General features: G+C 34.2%; 5 protein-coding genes across 5 annotated transcripts; 2 read left to right on the top strand and 3 right to left on the bottom strand.

The window, feature by feature from the left end:
- Positions 1-790: 790 nt before the first annotated feature.
- On the bottom strand, positions 791-3704 carry LOC114541158 (the record flags this gene model as incomplete). The annotated part of the gene is made up of 5 exons (XM_028561149.1): positions 3658-3704; positions 3313-3573; positions 2551-2729; positions 1380-1467; positions 791-906 (listed from the first exon to the last, which is right to left on the bottom strand). Coding segments are annotated over exons 1-5 (691 nt in total), but the record flags the coding sequence as incomplete, so codon positions are not given.
- Positions 3705-3908: 204 nt separating this feature from the next.
- On the bottom strand, positions 3909-8047 carry LOC114541149. Its single transcript, XM_028561137.1, has 5 exons — positions 6992-8047; positions 6026-6175; positions 5552-5729; positions 4715-5046; positions 3909-4292 (listed from the first exon to the last, which is right to left on the bottom strand). The coding sequence occupies exons 1-5, from the start codon at positions 7613-7615 to the stop codon at positions 3909-3911; spliced, it is 1668 nt and encodes a 555-aa protein (XP_028416938.1). The 5' UTR covers positions 7616-8047.
- On the top strand, positions 7977-10837 carry LOC114541140. Its single transcript, XM_028561129.1, has 6 exons — positions 7977-8064; positions 8146-8264; positions 8897-9124; positions 9668-9766; positions 9913-10116; positions 10706-10837. Exons 1-6 carry the CDS (start codon positions 7977-7979, stop codon positions 10835-10837), a joined length of 870 nt encoding a protein of 289 aa, XP_028416930.1.
- A 20-nt stretch (positions 10838-10857) lies between these two features.
- Positions 10858-12957, top strand: LOC114542437. The gene is made up of 4 exons (XM_028561986.1): positions 10858-11070; positions 11437-11620; positions 12320-12423; positions 12632-12957. Exons 1-4 carry the CDS (start codon positions 10894-10896, stop codon positions 12953-12955), a joined length of 789 nt encoding a protein of 262 aa, XP_028417787.1. The 5' UTR covers positions 10858-10893; the 3' UTR covers positions 12956-12957.
- A 6086-nt stretch (positions 12958-19043) lies between these two features.
- LOC114541130 lies at positions 19044-22323 on the bottom strand. The gene is made up of 4 exons (XM_028561121.1): positions 22261-22323; positions 21491-21640; positions 19911-20030; positions 19044-19238 (listed from the first exon to the last, which is right to left on the bottom strand). The coding sequence occupies exons 1-4, from the start codon at positions 22321-22323 to the stop codon at positions 19044-19046; spliced, it is 528 nt and encodes a 175-aa protein (XP_028416922.1).
- Positions 22324-23428: the final 1105 nt, after the last annotated feature.

Genomic DNA, 23428 nt, shown 5'->3' with positions numbered 1-23428 from the left:
GACCCAGGGCGAGTCATTTCAACACCTTTATTCAAAAGGTCATTTTTACTCCTCTAATGTGTCGTTTCGACTCTAATAGTCGTTTTAACTCCGACATTGGGTCAAAATGACAATTCGGAGGATTCGTTTAGTTCTTTTGAAGGGTCACAAGACTCTCGCAAGAGTCAATAGACTCTTAAATAGAGTTCACATGGAGTCATGTGACTCGTTCTTGGAGCCATATGACTCTTTGTTGGAGTGGTGGAACTCTTTCTTAGAGTCATTCTGGCTTTTATAACAGCCACTTATATACAAAACAAATAATTTGTTTAATATATTAAATTGAAGTCATTAGGCATGTTACATGTATTACAAATCCTTTGTATTTGAAGCAAATAACCAGTCAACACATTAAAAAATACTCATTTATGACACAAATATCATATACAAATATTTACATATAAAAAATATATTTACATATAAAATATATATTACACTGTATATAAGTTTTATGTTTCTTGAAAATGTCAGCTGGAACAGGATATGCACACATAAAATATATTGTACATAAATCCATTTTAATAATTCTTACTCATGCTGATATAAATCAACGTCATATTTAATATTCACAAAGGATCCATTGGAATTTACAGGATTTGTGTAATGCATTGGCATAAAAGATACAAGTTCTTCTTGTGTGCAAATACCTAAACTTATATCAATAGGCTTCTCCACCTTATATGCATGGTAATGTTCATTGAACTCTATAGTATGTAGTCTTTCAAGAATAAAAAACAGCTGTTTAATTCACCATCAACAACAACAATTTTCTTTATAACTGAAAATGTTGGTAGCAGATGCAGAAATCCATGCTGAACAACAGCTCCTACTTTGTACTTTGTTCCCAATATTATAATCCACAATGTTCTAAGAATAATTGATGCATAAATTATTTTAGGGCGAATCCATGAGTAGTGGGTGAAAGATTACATTATGATAAATGATAAAAACTCTTAAAATAGCAAAGTGTTCATTCGTTCGTTGAAAAATATTCATTCCTAAAATAAGGCATACAGTATAAATCTTTGTTTGATGTTAACCCACTAACTGGCAATGTGCCCTACTTATCTTTTTTTACAAACTTAAACTGGAGCTTAATGGGCTAACATGACAATGGTGATTGGACATTGCACCATGCGTAGAACACCACACATTATTTTGATTAAAAATGTTATCTTTAGCTGAAATAAAACTTATACATAGAAATAAATAAATAGTTGAAGTAAGAATTGGGCTGTTTTTATTGTACCTAGGTCATACATACTACTAGCAATATGTACAACAGGTTGCTCTAAAATAAAAATTAATGCATGCTTTTGACCAAAAGGAAAGTAACTTACTCATTAACAAGTGAGTGGGCATTTATGTTGACATCTTTCCCTTGAAGTAGTTGGAAATAGCTTCTGGTGCTTGCTTCATGTTGTTTACCTGTGGGATGATATTTTATGAATATATATACGCAGTAAAGGTACAGTAACGTACGTATTAAATCTAATATGTTTTCAAGTCATCTGAACTAGTCGTTATGTTTTGGAGGACAAGAGGATAAAATTGTGTTTGTGAGTGAGAGGGAGGAGCTGTGCATTGATTAGTATAGGGGATGTGACAAATCTGCAAATTTTCTTTACTAGTACATAACCCAACCTAGTTTTATTACAATAGTGACTAGTGAAACAATAAGACCCAGCCCCCTCTATTCAACCTCCTCCAACCCAAGTTAGTACAAAAAAGTGTGTTCCCAGTAACAAGCTTAAAAAAACGCAGGTCAGTACAGGTCAGAAAAGAATTTCATTTCGTGAAATCGTTTTTTCCATTTTCTACAGTCAAAATACAAAAGCATCTTCCACACTGAAATACTATGCAGTATAGTAGTAGTAGATACCACTTCAGTATAGTAGACACCATGGTCCGAACCACGATAAAACACTACATCTAAGAGGAACTTGGTATTTTTTCTTCAAATTAAATCTATTTTGAAATTAAGTCAGTAAAAATAGGAAAAAGAGTTTTCAGGTTGAAGAAAAAATTGGAATTTGCCAAAACTAATAATCCCATTACAGTGTTGAAGTTATAGTGGATATATTGTGTAAAGTAATTGGGTAATTAAGTGTAGAAAATAAAACTTTTTTCATCGTTTTTAAGGATATTGTCATACATGTAATTGGATCACTGATGCATGTAATAAAACACTGGCTAGAGCTTCTTTGTCTATAAAAAGTGAAGCTGGATGTTACTCAATTTGGTCCCCGAAAGCTGGAAGTAAACTTTGAAAGTACGAATATGGTAAACAATCTTTCTTATCTGTTATTTATTTTAAAATCCCCAAAATGTTTACCATATTCATTTTTGAAGTTTTACTTCCTCCTTTTGGGGTTAAAACCGAATAGCATCCAGCTTCACTTTTCATGGATATGGAAGCTCTATCCAGTATTATTAAATCAGTGGACTAGATATATTAAAATAAAATCATACTTATGCTTAACACAATTTTAACATATAATTTTAACACACCTGCTCCACACTCAATAGGTTTGTGTATGCCGCAGAGATTATAACACTGCTGACTCTGGTGTCGTTCAGCTAATGTCCATGGTAGATTGGTGTAATTACCAATGGCAGTAGCTAGTTGTTTGAAATAACGATGCTTGGCCTCAAATCTCATGCACCAGTGTGTTATCATTGGTCCTAACCTAAAGTATATATATACAAATTATTAATTAGTTGAAGTATATATATACTGCAAATTTTAAAACCATACATGACATTTTTACATAACAATAGCTAAGGTTACTGTTCATCTAGTTCAGGGAATTTGAGAGAGAAACATTTGAGATAATAAACAGTGAACAACGACAACGTTTTTGAGTTTCATTATTTAATATTTTTCAATTTGTTTGAGAGTTTTCAATCTGTAAGTGAATATTGTGCGGGGGGGAAAGGTAATATATCTGTGGGAAACATCATTGCCCCCACTGCGGAAGCTGAGCTATCTCAGTACAGACATTACTGTTAAATGAACAATGTTGTTTTCGGAGCTGTCAATTAGCCTTGTGACAACTTCTACAGTGTGTTCAGCAGTTAATACTACTTGGGTATATAGTAAAAACGAACCCGATTCTCACTTCAATTATTTATTTGTTTCTATGAGGTTTATTGGAGCTGTGATATAATTTTTCTATTCAAAAAAAAGCGCAATGACTCACTAGCACTAAATGAAACACAACACTGTACATCAGCCAGGAACTCAACAAATATATACAAGTTTAGTTTTACCTGATCATAGCACTTGGGTAGTGGACAATATAGTGCATTTTGGGTATGATAGAGCAGTTCGGGTACAACACTGTAAATTCTTTGTGGTGTTCTTCTATTAGTTGGGCTAGATAAGCAGCTTGATTTGCACTTGTTACAGGAGAGAACACAATATCAGTTATATCCAACATCTTTAGATATAGCTGCCATTTCTCATCATTCTCTGGAACTTTAGCTCCAACAATCATCGGTAAAAATCTACCCAGGCACACATCTGAGATGCTACAGGAAAAAGTTATTTTATATGTTATTCTTATGAAATACTACTGTATAGTTTGCAAATTAAAAGTTCATTTCACAACAAACTAATCAATGTTGTATGTTTCAGTTACATGAATCTGACAATTTGCCATATTCTAGAAAATACGCCATATGGTGTTCTTGAGATTGATGTATCACTATATATAGGGATGCAGCTGAGGTTGTTGTCAGGCTGTGTCAGGGAAACATAACCATACATAGTAAATGTGCTTTATTGCGTTCGACGAAGGAGACCAAATATCAATAAAAAATCAAATCATATCATCTTCAAATCCAGGCATGTGATCTTTATTAATTTAATTATGGTACATACCTTTTTGATGAAGATTGTTGCTATCTGAATTCAGGGTTGCATCTGAAATACCGATGGTTATTCTTCTCATTTGGTATCCGAAATCGAAACTCTCCAGACTGGAATTCAGGTATTGAAGATTGAAATATTTCCGCTCCTGAATTAGGTACTTCAAAAGCTCTTTAGCCTCATACTGAAGGCAACCTTCCAATATGTCATGCATTGAGTCACCTGGTAATCCACCAATGACATGGAAGTACCTGGACTGGCACAAAGCTGAGCGGAAATTTATGCCATAAGTTGAAGCCAAAGTAGGATCTTCATCAATCTCGTCACACTGATCATCATGCTCATCTGCAGTACGTAGAACAAACTGGTCTTCTCGAAACTGAAAAAAAGGACATTTATTGCATATGTTAGTAAAGATTTAGAATAAAGTAAAGTACACTGGTATACCCAGCAATAGTCCAAATGGAAAAGCACACATAGGACGGTGAGGGCAACGTTTCTGAATTTCAAAGGATATATCATTCATGAATTTACAAATGTACCAGAAAAGTGCAAAAAGTGAGTATCTGAGGTACATGCAGTGTCAGTAACTACAGCATATGTCAGTAACGTCTTTTGCTCTAATCTCTACAATGTTGAGTACTCTTAAGTAACCATATGGGATACAATGTAACGTGAATGTCAGGCCTTTTTTTTTTTTCGCTTAACGCTTTTCACCTTTTAGCGTTAAGGCGAAAAAATAAAGGCCTGACATTCAGGTTATATACAACGTAGATAATTAATTATACATATATACACTACCTTTGTTTTAATATCTTCAGTTTTACCTAAACAGTCTCTACATTTAAGATGGGAGCCAGGTCCAACTTTGAAGCCTCCCAGTTCTTGTGATCCTAAATTATCACCAGAGACAAATGCTATTGTCCCAGCAAATGATTCTTTCACACCCTTTATAGTGAACTGGTAACCACCATCTTGCTCGAGCTCCAAGACCTGCTCCATAATGGGTGCCAAAATAGCATTCATACCATATTTAATTATCAGTGGCCTTTTCACAATAGCTAACAACTGAATGGACTTTAGTTGGGAACGATGTACAGGACTAATGTTACCCAATGTATAGTAAAACAGTCCTAGAAAATAAAGAGTAAAGTTTATTATAAAACAAATGGGTGATTGATCCAATATAAACATCAGTCACACATACTTTATGGTGAAAATGGGAACAATATTAGCATGATGCAGCCTTTGAAACTCCTATTTTTCTGATGACAAACGGCATGCATGCATATCTTACAGTAGTTCATAATTATTTCTTATGCTTGCGTATGTTTATTGCATACATATAAGGCAATATATGTATACTGCAAAAGGCAGTCAAGTAGTGACGCATTGAAGCAACAATTTGAATATAAATTGGATTGGCCAATCACAATTAATGATCACAGAGCAGCTTGTAAACGCATTGGCGACAGCTTGACAACACCCTAGCACAACATTGACAACATAGCTCAATTGCATCACATATTTGAACTGTTCCTCTCAACAAATGCCGGAACACAACAATATTTACACATCAAGCCACAATGCATCCCAGATAATTTTACTTAATTGTCAATGTACGTACTTTGTACATACCTAATTTGTGCTTCTTGGTCTTGCTCCCAAGAGGGTTGACACATTCCACTTCGTCATAATAGAGAATGATTTGCAGCGCACTCTTGTCTTTTGAAAACAGTGGATGCCTTTGGAATAACTCACCATCGCAGAAGTCACAAATTCGACCAGGTTGTCTGCTTTTATGTGAATGCTTTATCTAAAAGCAAATTAATGACAAATGTTTGTGATTAAAACTGATATTTTTTCATTAGTATATTTTCACACTTTTTTGAAAGATACAGAAAGAATAAAAATGCTATGCTGCTATGACAACAGTCTACCAATACTTCATGTCCCGAAAATGAAGTTGCGTTCTTGGTTAAAAAGCAAGGGGTTGCTGCAGGTATGTATTTCTAGTTTATGTTAAATAAAAGAGTTTATGGATAATAAAGATCTACGGATAATTGTGACAATTATGTGACATTACCGTCCAAAATATACTATAATATTTACCTCATAAAGAATAGAGGGTTCATTCAGCATTGCCTCAAGGCTTTTTAGCAAAGGAATGATCACCATTTCATCAAACTTTGCACTTCTTTTTCTATGGACACCAGATCTAACTTGAACATGATTATGTCCCAGAATATATCTTTCAGGGTCCTATAGGTTCCAATATGAAAACACTGATATAATGGTATTGTGCTAGCTGTATAAACTTGGTACACAAACTATATTGTCTTGCATTTATATGTTATACTATATAGTAAAATTCTCTGGAATAAACACTAAGAGTACAGTAGTAACATACAGTATATATTGTACTACTCTAACTGTTTAAAATCCAGAGAATTTTACTCCATACATATATGCGAGACAATATAGTTACCTGGCAATTATAGAGAGAGCAAAATATTGAAGAATGCAATGGGCATTAGTGGGTTAAGGTATTTTTGGGGCAGAAATATAGCTGTATATATAAACTAGGTGTATGGGTCTGTATATCCAGATATAAGTATGAGCAGCTCTGCCCATATTCAAAGAGTGGAATTCTGCCTAGGATTAGGGTTTAAACACCTGTGGAGAAGGGGGGGGGCATGAATTCCAAAAATTTAAAAATAGGATCATTGAGCATTTCATGATTTAATGTACTAGGAATATGTGGGGTATTTGATAATCAATTGCATCCTTGCCCTGGGGATTTTGATTAGCATTTTGGGACTGAGTATGGGCAACATGAACCAAATTACTGTTATTATTAAAATTTATTGCAAATTGGCAAGGCATTTGACCAATATTTTTTGCCCGATAGCAGGGGAATTAATAAAATATTTGCCCAAAAAATCAAATACCCCAAATATGTACGCCTGATCTCCCCCGGCCCCCGGGCTTAACATTGATGGGTGCATTAAAAATGGGTATTCATAAAAGGAGTGTGTGATACAAGAGCTAGCTACAAATTTATATCAATGGACTTACCACAAGCCCAAAATTATCTCGAAAATAACACTTCTGTTCTGTCTTGGTTTGAAGGCCATTGAAAGGGTTGCTCTCATTACTATCTTGTCTGAACATATTTTCCAGTCCAGGAATGTCACCGAGTAGCATTCCAACGTTGTCTAAGCATTTTGTAACCCTATTTTTCAACTGTTCAATAGAGTTCTTAACAATGGACGTTGTGCAAGAGACAAGTGCATCAGTCGCCGTTTGTGTTAACCGATACATTTCCTTAGTCTTCAGTAGAAACAATGCGTTCTGCCTTTTCAAGTCGACATGATGATAGCCAATGGTCTCCTCATGATCATCAATCATCATACGGCATTGATCGTCTTGAATGTCTTCTTCACCATTCACCACATCATCTACATCTCCTTCTTTGTTAATAGGGATCTGGTCGATGTCTTTGTGAAAACGGCGCAGATGACTTTTGTAGCCTTCAAATTTTTTATATGATGCAGTACAACCTCCAACCTTGCATGTGACGAAAAAATCAGGATCGTGACGATGATACCGCCCATAATGGTTAATAATCAATGCCATATTAAGCGCAACAAATGGCACGCGATTGCCTGAACACATTTCACAGCTATAGAGCATAGCCATTTTTCAATACAATTATGAATTACATTTCCTTTTTTAAATTTTACGTCCAGCCATCGCTCTCTGCAGTCAGTGATATTAAACTGGAAATCTGGAATTATAATATTAGACAGTTTTGGGCGGGAAAATGTGAAATTACCCGCAAGATTCGGGTGGCATAAATTTTAAATTTAGATATAAAAGGAGAACATTGCCTTTTTTGGAACTATTTACAAGACTCCCGGATGTGGAGCGCGGTCGTGCTGACAGCTGACGTGACTTCTCTCGTCGTTTAGCTGTCTGGGCGGCTGGGTTTGTGTCACGCTTTTCTTTAAATAAAATATAATCTCATTTAATATTTATCTATTCATTTTTTACTGACAAAATGAATGAGAAACTCTCAAAAGACTCTTTTCCTCATGAAGTAATCGACTGGTTACGTAAAAACAACTTCGACGAGACTGTTGTAAAAGGTTTCGAGGTAAGTTTTAAAATGTTTGAATAGACTGTTTTTCAAAATCTTATTGTATTTTCTTTGTTAAATATTTAAATAGGTGAATCTATAAATGGAAAGGATTTTTTTGAGTTGGAGATGTGGATGATTGAGCGTATGATCAAAGGCATAAAAGAAGTAAAGAGATTCCGGACTTTGTGGTCAAAAGAAACAAGCCAGGTCTGCCAGTATATTTATATTGAGTTAACAAATGCTCTCTTTTTGTCTGTTTTTCCAAATAATTAGCCTCTCGAAGGATCAAAAAGTTTAAATTGACTTTCTGGATTAATTTTTATATTATTCATTATAAAAGTAATATTTTTTGTCGTAAAACAGCTCATAATTTGAGCTACAAAACTCGACGTTGCTATCATGCTATGGCAACAAAAAACAAGATGCGATTACTGAATTACTCTCAAAATGATTTCCAAACAAATTCAGATTTGTAAAAAATGATATTGATGGACTGCACCATTAATAATTACAAAAAAGGGTGCAACAAAAATGATAAAGAAAAAATAAGTGCAAAATATGATCAAGAACGGATGGATCATGTGACCATTGCCCAGACACCCATCAACCTGTACTCTGGATGAAATATAGCTCCTTCGATTCAGGTCCGAAATACCACATATGCAGTGACATCATGCACTTGTCATTGCAATGTACGCTAAGAATTGGTGTTGTTCACTAGCGCTGCCAGTGGGGCTGGATTACTTTGAAAGCTCTGGCATTATACTAACATATGATATACAGTATTTTCTAAGAAACCTACTATATTTCCTGACACAGCTAAATTATTTAACTCCTAGACTTTTGATGGAAATGGTATGCCTGTCCAAAGTAAACAACCTTGTGCAATTGTCATAGATAGTCATACAGATGATGCAGAAACTATGACCCCTTCCCACAGAATCGCAAACCCACCCTCGGCAAAAATTGGAACAACTCCCAGTTGTCATAGGATGATAGAACCAATATCTCCAGAGGTTCCTACAGAAGGTTCCCCATCAAATTTTACAGTAGATGAGATTCCTAAGGTACTGATAATTATTATTATAACATTCCAGAAAAGGTCAACACCTCCATCACAGAGAAAAAGGAAAATTACTCCTCCCCTCTCTTTAAGCATCCTTAGTACATCTTAGGAAATTCAAAGTTGCTTCTCCCTCCTCCTTTGGACAGATGAAAATTTCCTCCGTGGGGGTTGGGGATTCTGGAACAACCAATTACAGAACTATAGTGAATTGATATTAACCATTAACTAGCAATGCGCCCCAGTGCGTTTTTTTTTACAAATGTCAGGCGATTAATTTTACTTGTTAACGGGAAGCTCTCCAGGGAGCTTATTGGGTAATTAATTCACAGTTTAAATACTTAGTCAAATTAATGAATAATTGATTGTGCAATATTGACTGCATGTACATTGTTTTGGCCTAGTTATTGAAGATATTGTGAAAATTGCAGATCACTCTTTAAATTGCAATCAATTTCCAGTTATTTTACACTAAAATAACATAACAGTACAGTAGTGTGTATTAATTTTATACATAACATTAGCATATGTTATTGCATTGTATTAGACCCCATGTTCATTTACTGCAACATCAACAAGGCGAGGAAGGTCTGGTGAGAAAAATGTTAAGTTTGGATGGGTACAGTTCTTTGAAATTCCCGACAAGGTTGGTATACTAACAAAGGATGTTTTTATACAATACAATGTATTGTTGTATTGCAATGTTATATTCTTTAGTGCATATCTCAACAGGAAAAAACAACATTTCAACTATTAATAATTTATAACCACGGCTTTGTTATTTTGTTGTAGTTTTCGGTTAATGTTGAGATGGGACTAGCTTCTAAGAATTTGAATGGAAATCAACGCAATGAGTTCAACAGAGATATCTGTACTCTCATTTCAACCCATACTAGATACCCAACAGAAGCAGAAAGGCAAATAATTGCCCAAAAGATTGTTGCCAAATACCCATTTCTGAAAGATCCAAAAATTTGTTCTACATCAACTGAGTGGGTAAGTGATTAAGCAATTGAGTGTACGAAATACGGTATTGTACAACATGTTCACACAGTACTTAAAAAATGTCAATCATATTGGGCGGGAATTTAAAAATAGAGGACACTACAGTATTTGACGTTTCCAGGAACGATGACCACCCAAAGATTGTTCTGTACAAAGACTGCAGAGTTTTTCAGTCAATTATAATTCTCACCATACTTAATCTGAATTATAACAACCACCTAGTGTTCTTGACATACAGTACATAGGTGCATGCACATTGGTGTGCGTGAGAAGACAAAAAAAGATGTTAATTACTATCACTACTATGAAAATTTGCAATTTACTGAAATATTTATTTTTTTACAACAATTGTAATGCCTTGATCCACTGATGTCTTGATTCCATTGAGAACTGTTTTGCAAGTAGACAAAGTAAACATGACCATAAATACTTAACAAATTCAGTTCCGCTTTTGCCCGAACTTTTCTTCGGTTCTAGTCAGTTCCGGCTGGAACTTAAAATATCGGTTCCAGTGCATCCCTCATTGGATTCACATACAGTAGTTTGCAGAGCAACTCAATTTTTTGTGTACATTTGTTAGGGATCATGGGAACAAAAGATAAAGCACAGAATGAAACGTCTCCAGAGAAACCCTTTAAAGCACACACAAGACTGTAAGCCAAATACTGAAGGTGAATCAATTGGCACACCGGTAGTCAAGAAAAAAAATTAAATATTAAACCTTGGCTCAAAATCCCACCACTTGACGAAGGGGAAACTGAAGATACCATGAAGGAAAAGACTCAGCAACTAAAGAAAATCTGCCGAATTGCACGTCCAGATCAAACCTTGGTAAAGTCACTGATGTCATCAACATATCCTGTCAGACGAAAAATGATTCTTGAAGGGACCGAGAGCGTGGATAGTTTGTTGAAACTCTTTCCTCCATTGCTGCAACATATTCATGTAAGATAATAATCTGAACAAAATTTTCTTCTAGGAAATTGCTAATGCATTTTATATCTACTTTTTTTGCATCCTTCACAGTTTTAGAGCAATATATATGTTCACTCATCATCGGGCGAGTTTATAACTGGATGAAATGTCTTTTTAAATTAGTTTGAAATGCAGAAAATATTTCGAATAAGCAATTTTGAATTATTTTTTAAATATTTACCATATGACCATGACGTTACCTTATTTTAAAACAAAATCTCTTTACCTTTTCATGTCATGTGTCAATTTATTTCATAGCAACAACATGGCTATATAGTAAGCATGCATAGTTCAAGTTAAATTTAACAAAATCTATTTTGTATTCATTATTTAAAGCTGAAGCAAGAAATGTGCCGAGTCATGGGGGACAAAGATGTCACAAGATTAATGAAGGAACGCTTAATTGATACATGGCTTCCAAAAATATTATCCTATGTACAGAAGAGTGAAAAGTCCTCATTCAAGAAATTGGTGGAAGAGATGGACTCGGCGATTTCTGAAGATAAACTCAGTCCAACCGGTAACATAACTTGACCATTAAATTAAGCGTTTTGTATAATGCAATTTATATATTAAGTCAAATCTCTGACAAGGAAACTTCGTATAGTCTCATGCAAAGACTAAATAGATTTAAAGACTTTCGAATACTTTTTAAAATCACAGACGTTTCAAAGACTTTATCCGGTAATTATGCCATGCCAAATCCCGAAAATGCGCGGACTATTGGGAGAAAGATGCATCCCTCTTTCCCGTTTTCTCTCTGGAGAGAAAATTATTGGTCAGAGTTGTACAGTACGTGTCTATGAGCCTTTCCCTCGAATCGTAATCAACTCAAAAAAAAATCGAAAATCGTTTCGAAGACTTAAAGACATATTCTTTCGAAAAGAATTTAGAAACCGCCACAAACCTTTTCTTACAACTAAGGACCTGCCCTAAATACTCTCTGTTGGAGCCATATTTTTATACACCCCTCGTTAAAGTGTGTGTGCAACAATTTTGAATTTTACATATTTATGATATTCAGTACATTTTAAGATGAAAACGCAATATATTTTCTTAGAGAGACTTCATCTTCATGGTCTTCTTGGCTATAAAGTTGCCGGAGTATATATATACTGTAAATTTAGTAAGCGTTGCAGGCGCATAACAGTTAACATGCTACTGAGTTACTTGTCTTCAGCATTAATTTCTGGGGCCTTTCTGTGTTTTTAATTTTTAGAGTGCAACCACAGAACAGCAATTTTCGCCATTACTAATTACCTACTACGGTGTGGGGGTGGAAGGAAGAACAGCGGGGAAGAGAAGGTCCTCATGCTACTAAAGGTAATCTGTACTAAAAGTTGTATTGACTGTCAATCCCAAAAGATTTTTATTGACCAATGGCATTTGTACAGTAGTAAAGTAATTGCATTAAAAAACAAGCTTTAGAAGTTCCATCAAACCCCCTAAAAAACCCACCCCCTTTCATACAGATGCCTCTACTAAACCGTTCAAACACATCTATTATCTAATTTGACATTTTCTTTTTTAGACCAACGATAACATGGATGCTTTGATTAAAAACGCAATTTCGCCCATCGTTTTATTGAGTGGGTTAGATCTTTATCATCTAGATCTAATCTACATTGCAGGGGAACATAAATTGCTGTGTGACCTGAGTAAAGACGACAAACTTGTGGATGCTTTAGTTGCGTTGATATCGTGTTATTATGTGTATGATTTTGACTACACCATGGTCAAAAACGTCATGATTTTCCTTGAGCATGCAATGTTAAGCATTGAACCTTCTAAAATGCCAGTACGAGTGACGGAGGTAGTGCATGCTATGATGGCCATCGAACAAAACAATGAGTAATCATTTGGAACTTTAATACGGTATTATATATGTTTAAATATGTTTATATATTTTTGAATATTTATTATACCTATATTTGCAGACCTTAAATATCGGCCGGTCGCGGAGATTTGACCCATTGTGAATTGTGCGACGTATAGCGAGAAAAGCACTGTGTGTTCTGTCCGACCAATAGGAAAATTGAGGGTCGAGGATGGTACGAGGTTGACTAAACATATGGCCATTTACCATATTTTAATTTTAAAAATGTATATCCGACTCATTTTTTAAAGACACCGGACATTTGACAGATGGTCTGTTTGCCGATATTTTAAAGCCTGCATGCTATATATAGATATTTATATATAATTACTTTCTTTTAAAAGAAACAGATTTGCGGAATGTATTGTGTGTATGCTGTAATACTCACTGCACATACATTATTAAACATCGTTTACTCAAACACTCTGCTTTTGTATTTTATGCAAACTTCATGAAACTAATATTGGTGTACAGTACTATAGTGAAATTGATGCCGCAGATAGTCGTAATGACCCCGAATAAGAGTAAAATCGATGTCAAAAAGGAGTCAAAATGACTCCAAATAAGAGCAAAAACGATGCTAAAGAAGAATTCAAATGACCCCAAATAAGAGTAAATTGATGCCAAGGAAGAGTTGAAATGACTTTAAATAAGAGTAAAATCGATGTCAAAAAGAAGTCAAAATGACTCCAAATGAGAGTAAATCGATGCTAAAGAAGAGTCAAAAGACTCCAAATAGGAGTAAAATCGATGCTTAAGAAGAGTCGAAATTACTCCAAATGGGAGTAAAATGGATGCTAAAGAAGAGTCGAATGACTCCAAATAAGAGTAATATTGATGCTAAAAGAAGAGTCGAATGACTCCAAATAAGTGTAATATTGATGCCACAGAATAGTCATAATGACCCAAATAAGAGTAAAATCGATGCTAAAGAAGAGTCCAATGACTCCAAATAAGAGTAATATTGATGCCACAGAATAGTCGTAATGACCCCAAATAAGAGTAAAATCGATGCTAAAGAAGAGTCGAATGACTCCAAATAAGAGTAATATTGATGCCACAGAATAGTCGTAATGACCCCAAATAAGAGTAAAATCGATGACAAAAAGGAGTCGAAATGACTCCAAATAAGAGTAAAATTGATGCCAAAAGAGAGTCAAAAATCAAAATGACTCTTTTAAAACGACACTTTTGAGGAGTTAATTCGCATTTTAACTCTTGCAAGAGTCATTTTGAAACGACTCCATGGGTAGTCAAAATGACTCTAGTTAAAGGGTTAAAATGACTCTTTACAGGTGTCAACCCAAAATGAGTCAAAATGACTCTCTTCAAGGAGTCGTCCTGGGGTCAAGAAAACGACTCCTTTGAAGGAGTCAAAATGACTCTTTTGAATTAACAGTGTACTTTTAATATGACAAAAACGTGAAATTTTCGAAGCGCATCGTCAAAATTGTTTACGACGTAACACAAAGAACATGTGGATTATAATTTGCATCCTTTCATATACCTATATAAACTTTTATTTAGAACCTTAATTGCATTAGAATCTTAATTTCTTGCCCTTAATACTCTCGGAAGGAAGAACAGGGACAAATAATCGCAGGCGCATGATAACTCATGCAGTTTTGTTTGGAAACACAGTTGAGTAGTGACTATCCTTATTGCCGTCTGGGCATGATTAATAAATAAGATTAATATAATAGAGAATAATAATATATGAATGTGCGAAAATATGGAATTTATTTCGAGTGTTAATCGATAATAATACGCACGAGTGCATGTGATTTTTTTATATAATAAAAACAAAAATTTATCAAATTGCACAAACTTACTTGAAGCGATCTATCAAACACTTGACCATACTCTGGAAAACAACCTGAACGTGATTGCTTTCTTCGAAACCACTCGACGCTATGTTTCATTTGATCTTTGTCAACAAATACATATCTCTGGGCTCTCGCAAATGAGCGAACAACAAAAGCTGTTAACCTAAAGATAAAACAATTACAAAGATTAGTGGTAAATCATATAAAAATGCAGTATTAAACAAAAAAGTTAGTTAATCCATGTAAAAAAAGATAATAAAATATGTCTCAGGCCCTCGAGGTAAAGTAAATGTTATTTACATATTATTTAAAATGAAATATCTATGGAATTTTCTATTGTTCGATTTTCTTAATTATTGTGAATTCGAAGGACGAACATAAATTATATAGGCTTCCAATGTCCTAGAATTACGAAAATTGAACAATAGATATTTTATTTTGATGAACTAGCTTCTTTTAAAAGTATTCTGTAAGCTGTTATTTTACATATTAACTTAATAGATATTTTGATACAGGGACTTAACCCAACAAATAGATGAACGACAATAAAGGCAACCACAAACTGCGTTGTAGGTCTATAACCCATTGCATATGCATGTGAAAAGTTGGTTTTAAATTATGTTATTTCAATCATTTTCATACGAAAGGCTAAAATCAAAGACGATATTTGACCTGAGCAGCAAGGTTGTTTAATATTTAATTATATACGTGATAAAAATTTTTGCCAGTGACCAATTTCAACAGTTCTGGTGTAAATTGACTATTGCCGCGATAACCATGCACATGCACTTGAACCATCCTCATGCTGCCATTAACCTTTAAGCGTAGGACTAACAAAGCCATTATAGTCCTTTTCGGATTTGAAACCTGAGTTTTTATTTTTAACTTCCAAGATTAGACCTTTCTTTTAAACAATTGATGTAGGTATATTTTCTTATATATCTATAAATATCGCTTCATCCTATCGAAAGTAATTTGTTAAATGAAATTATAGTCGTTGGAAGATTAATCACCGCTCACTTACATTATGCTTCCTTTACTGTCGGAGTCTCCAAAGGCACTGTACGAGCCACTTTTTCTTTTGTACTTCAGCTCTCTTTGATACCCTACGGGGAAAATAATAGCGTTGTCAGTAGAAATATGCATGTTAATAAAAATGATTAGGTACAGGGAAATTTCATTTTACCACAAGGCCTAGGCCAGAATTCGTATATATAAGTATATAAGATAAAATTAGGTCAACATTTCTCGAATACCAGAGGATATATAATAAATTGCATCGTCTTTTATTTTCTTTGTCATTTGATTTGTGTTCGTGAGATAATCCATGATGTAAATATTAGGTGCAAATTTAGCCATGTTCTGTTCTCCGCAACCATAAGGCATTGCTAACAGTCCATCAAGGTTTGTAAGAGCAGGTCCCATCATATCACCTGTGGAAAAAAAACTCCATTAAAGCACCCCTTTTCATACAATTGTGCATAATTGCCTTGCTGTATGCAAAAACCTATAAGCCTATATTTTATACCTTAATGTGCCTTATGTGAGAACTATGATATTCATTGCTTTTTCTTTTTAAAAAATCAAACATCAGAACTTTTTCGCGTTTTTCGGTACATTCTTACAACTCTTTTTCATGCATGGCAAAAAAATATGAGCGTTTTTTTTCAAAAACAAGCGCAGTAGTGTATACTACATCTGCATTTTTTTCAATTGTTTCACATTTTTTTTCTTTTATATTCATCGCGGCTCTACTCATTCATCGGGCATCTTTTCCAAACTGATATTGGTGAGATCGCGGAAATATTAGGCTACGGTGTTTCGTTTCAATTTTCTTAGCTTTTGACAAAAATTACACATACGAGACTCTCTTATATTAAAATTACAGCTACTTAAGAATTGGAATCTATACGAACGCTCGTTGGCAAAATTTTTACAAGCAATGCTTAAAATGGAATGGAATTTTATTGTTTTCAATTAGCTTTAAAAAATGGAGGCTGTTTAATTTAACGACTTACCAATAAGCGATATTTTTGGTAGCACAGATCCTGAGATGATGTTAGTTGGTAGCGGTAAGTCAATCGTTTCAGCATATTCTTCTGGTAAAGGAGAAATGATTGGAATGAAAAGGAAGTAGTAAAAGGAAGTAGTAATAATTAATGACGAGCTCAGTCGTTACATGATCAGCATTAGTACCCTCCCCCGCGCTTTCTACCTATGGAGTGTTCGATGAAGTGAAAAAGCATCGAATACAACTGTAAACTACTTTTATGTAACTTAAAAGAGGGGGCAAACTGCGGGGCAAACAAGATGATTCAGGGGGAGGGGTGCAATCCTCCTTTTATGTATACGGAGACGTTACAATTTAGTGAAGTGTGCTTTTACCATTTAAAGAAGCGCAAAAGAATGTTCCTCTGGTGTATTGCTGCTTTATTCCCTCCGGCTAAAAAAAAATTATGGCAATAGGTAGCAAAAAAGGGCACCTTGCATTACATTAGTACGGACTAACTGGGGAAATCATTCCAAAATTAAAAGAAAATATGAATCTTCGTTCTAAGTAGATGTTTACCTCAACCAGCAATGTTCTTGTGACAGCATCAGCGGCGTAGAGAGTGGATTTAGGGCAAAGTTTTGCCTGAGAAGTCGTGGCTTTAACGGTAATCGGTATATGACCAAGTTTAGTGGGAATAACATTAAATTTCATCGATTTCCCTTCATCACTACACACGCACATCTTGCTGATGTGAATTGATGTAACTTTAAAATCACTGGTTTTACGAATTAATTCAAGTTTTATCTGAAAACATGGAAGTTTTTATAATTTTTTTATAAAAATTAAAATACAATTTGAAATAGTGCCAAATATAACGGACATGTGTCAGAGCGCGGGAGGATCGACAAACAGGCAGACATGTGGCAGACAAATGAGTGGGGGGACAAATATTTGTTCGAACGATATATTTATTTCATTGATTATTGAAAAAAAACACTTACTGGAATACAGGATGACATGTAGTTTATAACTGTCACTGTGATGGGTATTTCTTCCCCACGGATTACGGAATATGGCATCGTGATGTGAGCAAAAAAGGGTTGGAATGCTCTCAACGTTGCTTGATTTGAGATCCCCATACCGTACAAAGATGACATCGCAAAACCGTTTGCAACCCAAGTGGTGATGGCATCAGGAACTTTCATTTCCATCACATGTATACCGGAAGTGTCACTATAGAGAAAAATCACTGCCCGCATTAATCCCTTCGCCAGCGAAAGTAATCATTTTGCGCAAAGACTATAAAGAAATTACAACCGGGTTTTACAGAACATGCAGTGGCGTAGCCAGAACGATAATTGGGGGGGGCCAATATTCATATATTCGTGATACGCAGGATTAATTTCTTTTCAAATCAATTGTCTTTACAGTCTGTTAACATGAATATATGAATATGCCCCCCCCCCCCAATTATCGATGGCTACGCCACTGAGAACATAGCGAAATTAAAAGTTCTATCTTCTAAAGTTCCAAATTCTAGTATGAATAATATTAGTAAACACAATTCAATGAGAATGGCATTTTGCAACAAGTATTTTGTGAAATATCTTGTAAATCTCAATAAAAAAAAATTCACGTGGGGTTGTTGCATGCATGTATTTATAATATGACAATATTTACTTTAGTTTGATGTCTGTCCATAACCACGTCTCCGGAAAATATTTACGAACTGCTACTGGGGACTTTTTTCCTGTATTCTTTTCTTTCTTTTTAGGGGAAGTGAATTTGCTTTTGGGCTTCGTTCGAACGTTAGTTGGAGCCGGAGCGGGGCGGCGGGAACTGCTGAAAGCCGACATAGTCATAGGCCTATATATATACATAACTAGAATACAGAAAAGAGTTTATCAATATGGGCACGGGCAAAGGAGCAAAATTGACCTATGATTCTAAGGGTGATAATTATTATATGTTATTCTTCAAATATTTTCCTTTCTTTATAGCTATCCTCAATATATTTTGGTATGATTAAAAAGTATGGTAGCAATCTATCATATTTCCTCAAACTGTATGTCATGAAACCATAGCCATGTGATCAAATTTTTGCCTAATTATGACTATACATGCTTTCACCTACAGTCTTTTCGAGCCATTAGAATTATATTGTAATAGATTACCGCTTATTATTCCAACAATTGTATATAATAATGTAATGGTCCGCTCGGAGTTCCTTCAGCCTGGTGGCATTTATTTAATAGTTTTTTTCAATCTTACCATAACGTCGAGGGGTTTTCCAGCGAAAGATATACCTCCTCCTAGATACTTTATTACTTCTCCAATAATATCGTCGCAAAAATCTAATTGGACGTCGCATTGGTGGGGGAGGAGGACGAATACAAGGCCGAGTAAAAATCTTCAAATTTGAGACAAATTTGACACCAGCATTCTTAAAAGAAATGTGTTATAGATATACATAATATTATAATAAAAATAGAAAAAAAAAATATATGTATACATATATATATATATATATATAAAAAAAATGTAAAAATATATATAATATATATATATATATATATTAATATATATATATAATATATATATATATTATATATTATATATATATATATATATATATATATATATATATATATTATATATATATATATATATATATATATATATATATATATATATACACCCATTTGCAAAAACGTTGGCCGCAGATAGATAGATAGATAGATAGATAGATACTCGAAGTCTAATTAGAATGGCATATGATTACATTTACATGGGATACAAACAAAAAACACAAAGACATCCTTAGATAAAGAAAAATTAGTCTACTTTAATGTTTAGGTTATGATTTAAAAAATATTTGCTTTTATACTGGTCTTCCGCGGCTAATTTTCTTGTCGCCTTTGTGTGTATTTTTTTGACTCATAATTTAGTCCGTATAATAAACAGAACATTACACGGCTTGCTCGAAAATATGGGTTTTATGTTCTGGTGGCAAGAACAATATCTCACTCGTTCGCTGCCCTCACTTCTTGCCACTCGAACATGAAATCCATATCTTCTCGCAACCGTGTAATATCCTCTATATATTCATACTAACGTTAAATATTTGAGAGACTTGATCGTTTGTTTTGGCAGGCTTTCTGAAATACGAGGTACAGGTAAAGTACTGACGTGAGTCCATTGGACCGACTTCTTGTAGATTTAAAAAATCAATTGCCTATAAACAATCAAAAATTCTAAATTAGGAGAAAAATTTCAAAGAAATCAAACGATGCGTGAAGTACGTCAAAGGCACGAAAATCAAGACTTTTTGTTTTTTTGTTGTATGTTTGCTACTAATATACAAATTAAAGCAATGACAACAAATAAGTAAAGTTATAAACAATACAAAACGGCTAACGTCTATACCGATGTATCATAAAAGGTAATTCAACTTTGGCGCGCTATTGTTGGTGAACTATACCCATTCTATTAACGAGTTTTTTTCACATTCAGAAAGGTGAGGCTTTTAACTATTAAATGACATGTTTTTAATACCAAATTGTTAAAAAAATCAGAAAATAGGAGGCTGATAAAAAATGTTAGTCACAAATATTTTCACCTCTGAGATTTGGGTCTCTATAAACATTGAAAATTAACTCCCTTTGGGACTTAATTGAAGAATTTCGCTTAAACTGGCTGCATATGAATATTATTTAAATAGGAGTATTATTTAAATAGGAAGTCACATCAGGTGAAAATTCCAAGCAATGCGGCAGGGATGTCAACTTTGTATCGATAGAGATGGTGGTATGTTGAAGGCATCAACGAATAATCTCTTAAAAGAGTAAACGTAAGCACTTTTCCAATAAACATGTCGTAAAATCAGAGCATGCTGTAACATGCATGTACGTGATTAATTGTTTTTTATTTTGTTAAGCACTGCTTTAATTAGGCTCAAAGGTGAAAATATGCAATTGTGACTAACATTTTTTATCAGCCTCCTATGCGCTCATTTTTTTTACTATTCGCGTTGTATTAAAAGCATGTCATCCGACTACTACAAGCCTAATCTTTCCTAATTTGTTAAATTCTTTCATGGACTGAGTAGTTCACGTGCAATAGCGTGTTTAAGTTGGTTTACTTTTTTTTACACACCCAGTGCATATCTTGTGACATTAAAACTTGGCAAATTGTTGTTGGTTAATTTACATTTGAAATCAAATAAAGGCGTATTTTTCATTTCTGCGCAACAAAAAAATGGGTTCACATTTTGTCTTCAACAACATGGAGGCGTTTTAGACAATTTTGCACTATATTTTATTCAATAACGACGATTTTTCCGTTTTCGTTAATTCTTTTGTTCGTTTTTTCTAACATCATGCATTGTGTTGTATTGCTTTACTTATAATAATAATTTTATTGTGATGAATGCATTTTTTTATTTCTTCTTTTCGTGTAACTTTCGAAGCATATTTCTAATGCTAAAACCTGCTATTTCGTGAAGCTAAAGTATTTTTCTGTTTAGTCTATTAATGTCTATGGTATCACCCGTCCTAATATATAATTGTTCCTATAGTAGCTATTCCATACAAATTCTCCTTATTAGTAGCTAATATTTGGCCTAAATTATATAAATTATGTGATATTATAAATTATGTGATGTTATAATAATGGATACTCAGCAGTATTAATCACCTCCTTTTTTGAAATTTCATCTGATTCTTTCAAGAATAAAACACTTTTATCCAGGGCAGAAATGGCTACACGCGAGCCAGGTTTGGCTTTCATAACAATTGTTGTTTTTTCCCCGGGCTTTTTCTCTTCGTCCACGAAATTCACATGCAACTAAAAGCGAGCGAAATAAGGCAGCAGTTAATATCAAGCTAATTCTGATCAAACCCTAAATTGCAGCAATTCTTAATATATTGCTTTCATGGATTGGTATTATCTCATCGTGAATCTCAAATTTTGACCGCATCAAACAACAGGCAACAGAGCCACGCACTGCAGGCGGACAGGGTGCATTATTAGAGCTCTAGAGAGGTGAGAGTTACATGATATAATGTGCTTAGGTTACAATGATTATTAAAAAACATGTAAACATTTTAGAACTCTCGATCCTTATGCAAGATATACGTATATTTTGTCAGCAGAGTTATACCTAGAATGAATGAAAAAATATTACGTGTCTTCTGTGAGGGTTAAATTGCGATTGAAACAAACAAATAGCGAAAAAAAAATCATTTATTGCATCTCATGCAATAAAATGTCTGTTCCTTCTGGTTTATTTTTATCACGCCTTTCATCGCTAACAAAAGTTTTCTCTGTGTCATTCTCTTTTATAGCCATAGGTCGAAACGTCGATAAATATTTTTGTGTATTTAGGCAATTTTTATTTCGTATTTCGTGCAAAGCTTTAAAACACGCTCACACGTTTGGCCAAAAGCGGCATTTTTGTTAAATACCTGATTCTCAAGTTTATCTTCAACGTCATAAACAATACTGTCACCGATAGTCTCCTTATCCATCTTGACAAAGTATACCAACATTCTGCAACTCGGAACCATTTCCTGAGTAACATTGAAGTAAAGGTCAAATTTATTTATTGATCTTCCAGCTATGCTTATTCCGTTATACGTAAATTGTCTATGATTACGATTCGACGAATTTTTCAGAGTTTGCCAATCCTGTGTTCGCCAAGTAACGCCAGATAACAGCAGATTTCCTTTACACAAAATCTTAAAAACGATGAATAATGAGTCTGGTTACATTTAGCAAAATATATAGAATAAGTTGCCAGATTAATCTGAACATATTGTGTGAGTTCTGCCTAACATCAATATAATCCCACTAAACAATCCAGTGCTTTTAAAGTAACGCCAAATGAGTGTAAATAACCATGTCGCGACCATATTAATGGTTATGCATGTGCAAACAACTTTTCTTCGAATTGCCCCTTATGTACGACGTTAAAATGCTCGAACCTCGTTTAAGTCATATAATATTTTATAATTTAGTATTTGAAAATTATACTTTGTAAAAGAATGGAATATTTCTTCGCATGTTATCAGGGACAGTGTAAAAGACTTGCACAGATCCTTCGCTTCCGACCTGAAAGAAAACATGAGATCATCCTAAAAAATACTAATAAAGTTCAGAAAAAAGTGGGTCAAAAGCATGCATTGCGGAGTACAGATATATAAACGTAGTGTATGCGGTTTGATAAAAAGCTAAATATACTGATCAACCGAAATAATAGTGCATGCATACTATAACGATTGTAACGATTGTTAATATTCCATTAAATTTACCTTCGCAGGTAAGCCATGATGAGGTAAGACCAATTTCAAAAAACACAAACTTGGAGAGTACCAGGAATTGGAAGTTTTTTCTTTCAACAATTGGTCTGAATTGTAGTTGGCCTAAATGTTTAAAAAAATACCTTACAGTAATGCTACAGGTAATCAGTTTTAAACTCAACTTAAAGCAGGGACATTTGCAGCAATTCCACATTTATCCGAATCTTATATACCAAATATATTAATATATGAATATGTAATGAGTTCATAGATACATTTTTTGACGCTAAAAGTGAACCTATAAAATTTCCTTCGACGAGATCCTTCTTGAAGG

This window comes from Dendronephthya gigantea, unplaced genomic scaffold (assembly GCF_004324835.1).
Source record: "Dendronephthya gigantea isolate DGI-Jeju-01 unplaced genomic scaffold, DenGig_1.0 000003F, whole genome shotgun sequence".
Taxonomy (NCBI): Eukaryota; Metazoa; Cnidaria; class Anthozoa; order Malacalcyonacea; family Nephtheidae; genus Dendronephthya; species Dendronephthya gigantea.
This window is presented reverse-complemented; position numbering and strand designations above follow the sequence as displayed.

Bases quoted from the DNA above. Each gene is read 5' to 3' on its own strand.
- LOC114541130 (XM_028561121.1), bottom strand. From the start codon at position 22,323: ATGGATAAGGAGACTATCGGTGACAGTATTGTTTATGACGTTGAAGAT. The intron at 21,641-22,260 runs GTATTTAACAAA...GCTCGCTTTTAG, and splicing joins AAGATAAACTTGAGAATCAG to TTGCATGTGAATTTCGTGGA. The intron at 19,239-19,910 runs GTTAGTATGAAT...ATTTCTTTTAAG, and splicing joins AAGTCTCTCAAATATTTAAC to AATGCTGGTGTCAAATTTGT.
- LOC114542437 (XM_028561986.1), top strand. From the start codon at position 10,894: ATGAAGGAAAAGACTCAGCAACTAAAGAAAATCTGCCGAATTGCACGT. The intron at 11,621-12,319 runs GTAACATAACTT...TTTAATTTTTAG, and splicing joins AGATAAACTCAGTCCAACCG to AGTGCAACCACAGAACAGCA. The intron at 12,424-12,631 runs GTAATCTGTACT...TTTCTTTTTTAG, and splicing joins AGGTCCTCATGCTACTAAAG to ACCAACGATAACATGGATGC.
- LOC114541140 (XM_028561129.1), top strand. From the start codon at position 7,977: ATGAATGAGAAACTCTCAAAAGACTCTTTTCCTCATGAAGTAATCGAC. The intron at 8,065-8,145 runs GTTTCGAGGTAA...ATATTTAAATAG, and splicing joins CGACGAGACTGTTGTAAAAG to GTGAATCTATAAATGGAAAG. The intron at 9,125-9,667 runs GTACTGATAATT...GCATTGTATTAG, and splicing joins CAGTAGATGAGATTCCTAAG to ACCCCATGTTCATTTACTGC.
- LOC114541149 (XM_028561137.1), bottom strand. From the start codon at position 7,615: ATGGCTATGCTCTATAGCTGTGAAATGTGTTCAGGCAATCGCGTGCCA. The intron at 6,176-6,991 runs GTAAGTCCATTG...TGGAACCTATAG, and splicing joins GAGATAATTTTGGGCTTGTG to GACCCTGAAAGATATATTCT. The intron at 4,293-4,714 runs GTAGTGTATATA...CCTTTTTTTCAG, and splicing joins CTGAAGATATTAAAACAAAG to TTTCGAGAAGACCAGTTTGT.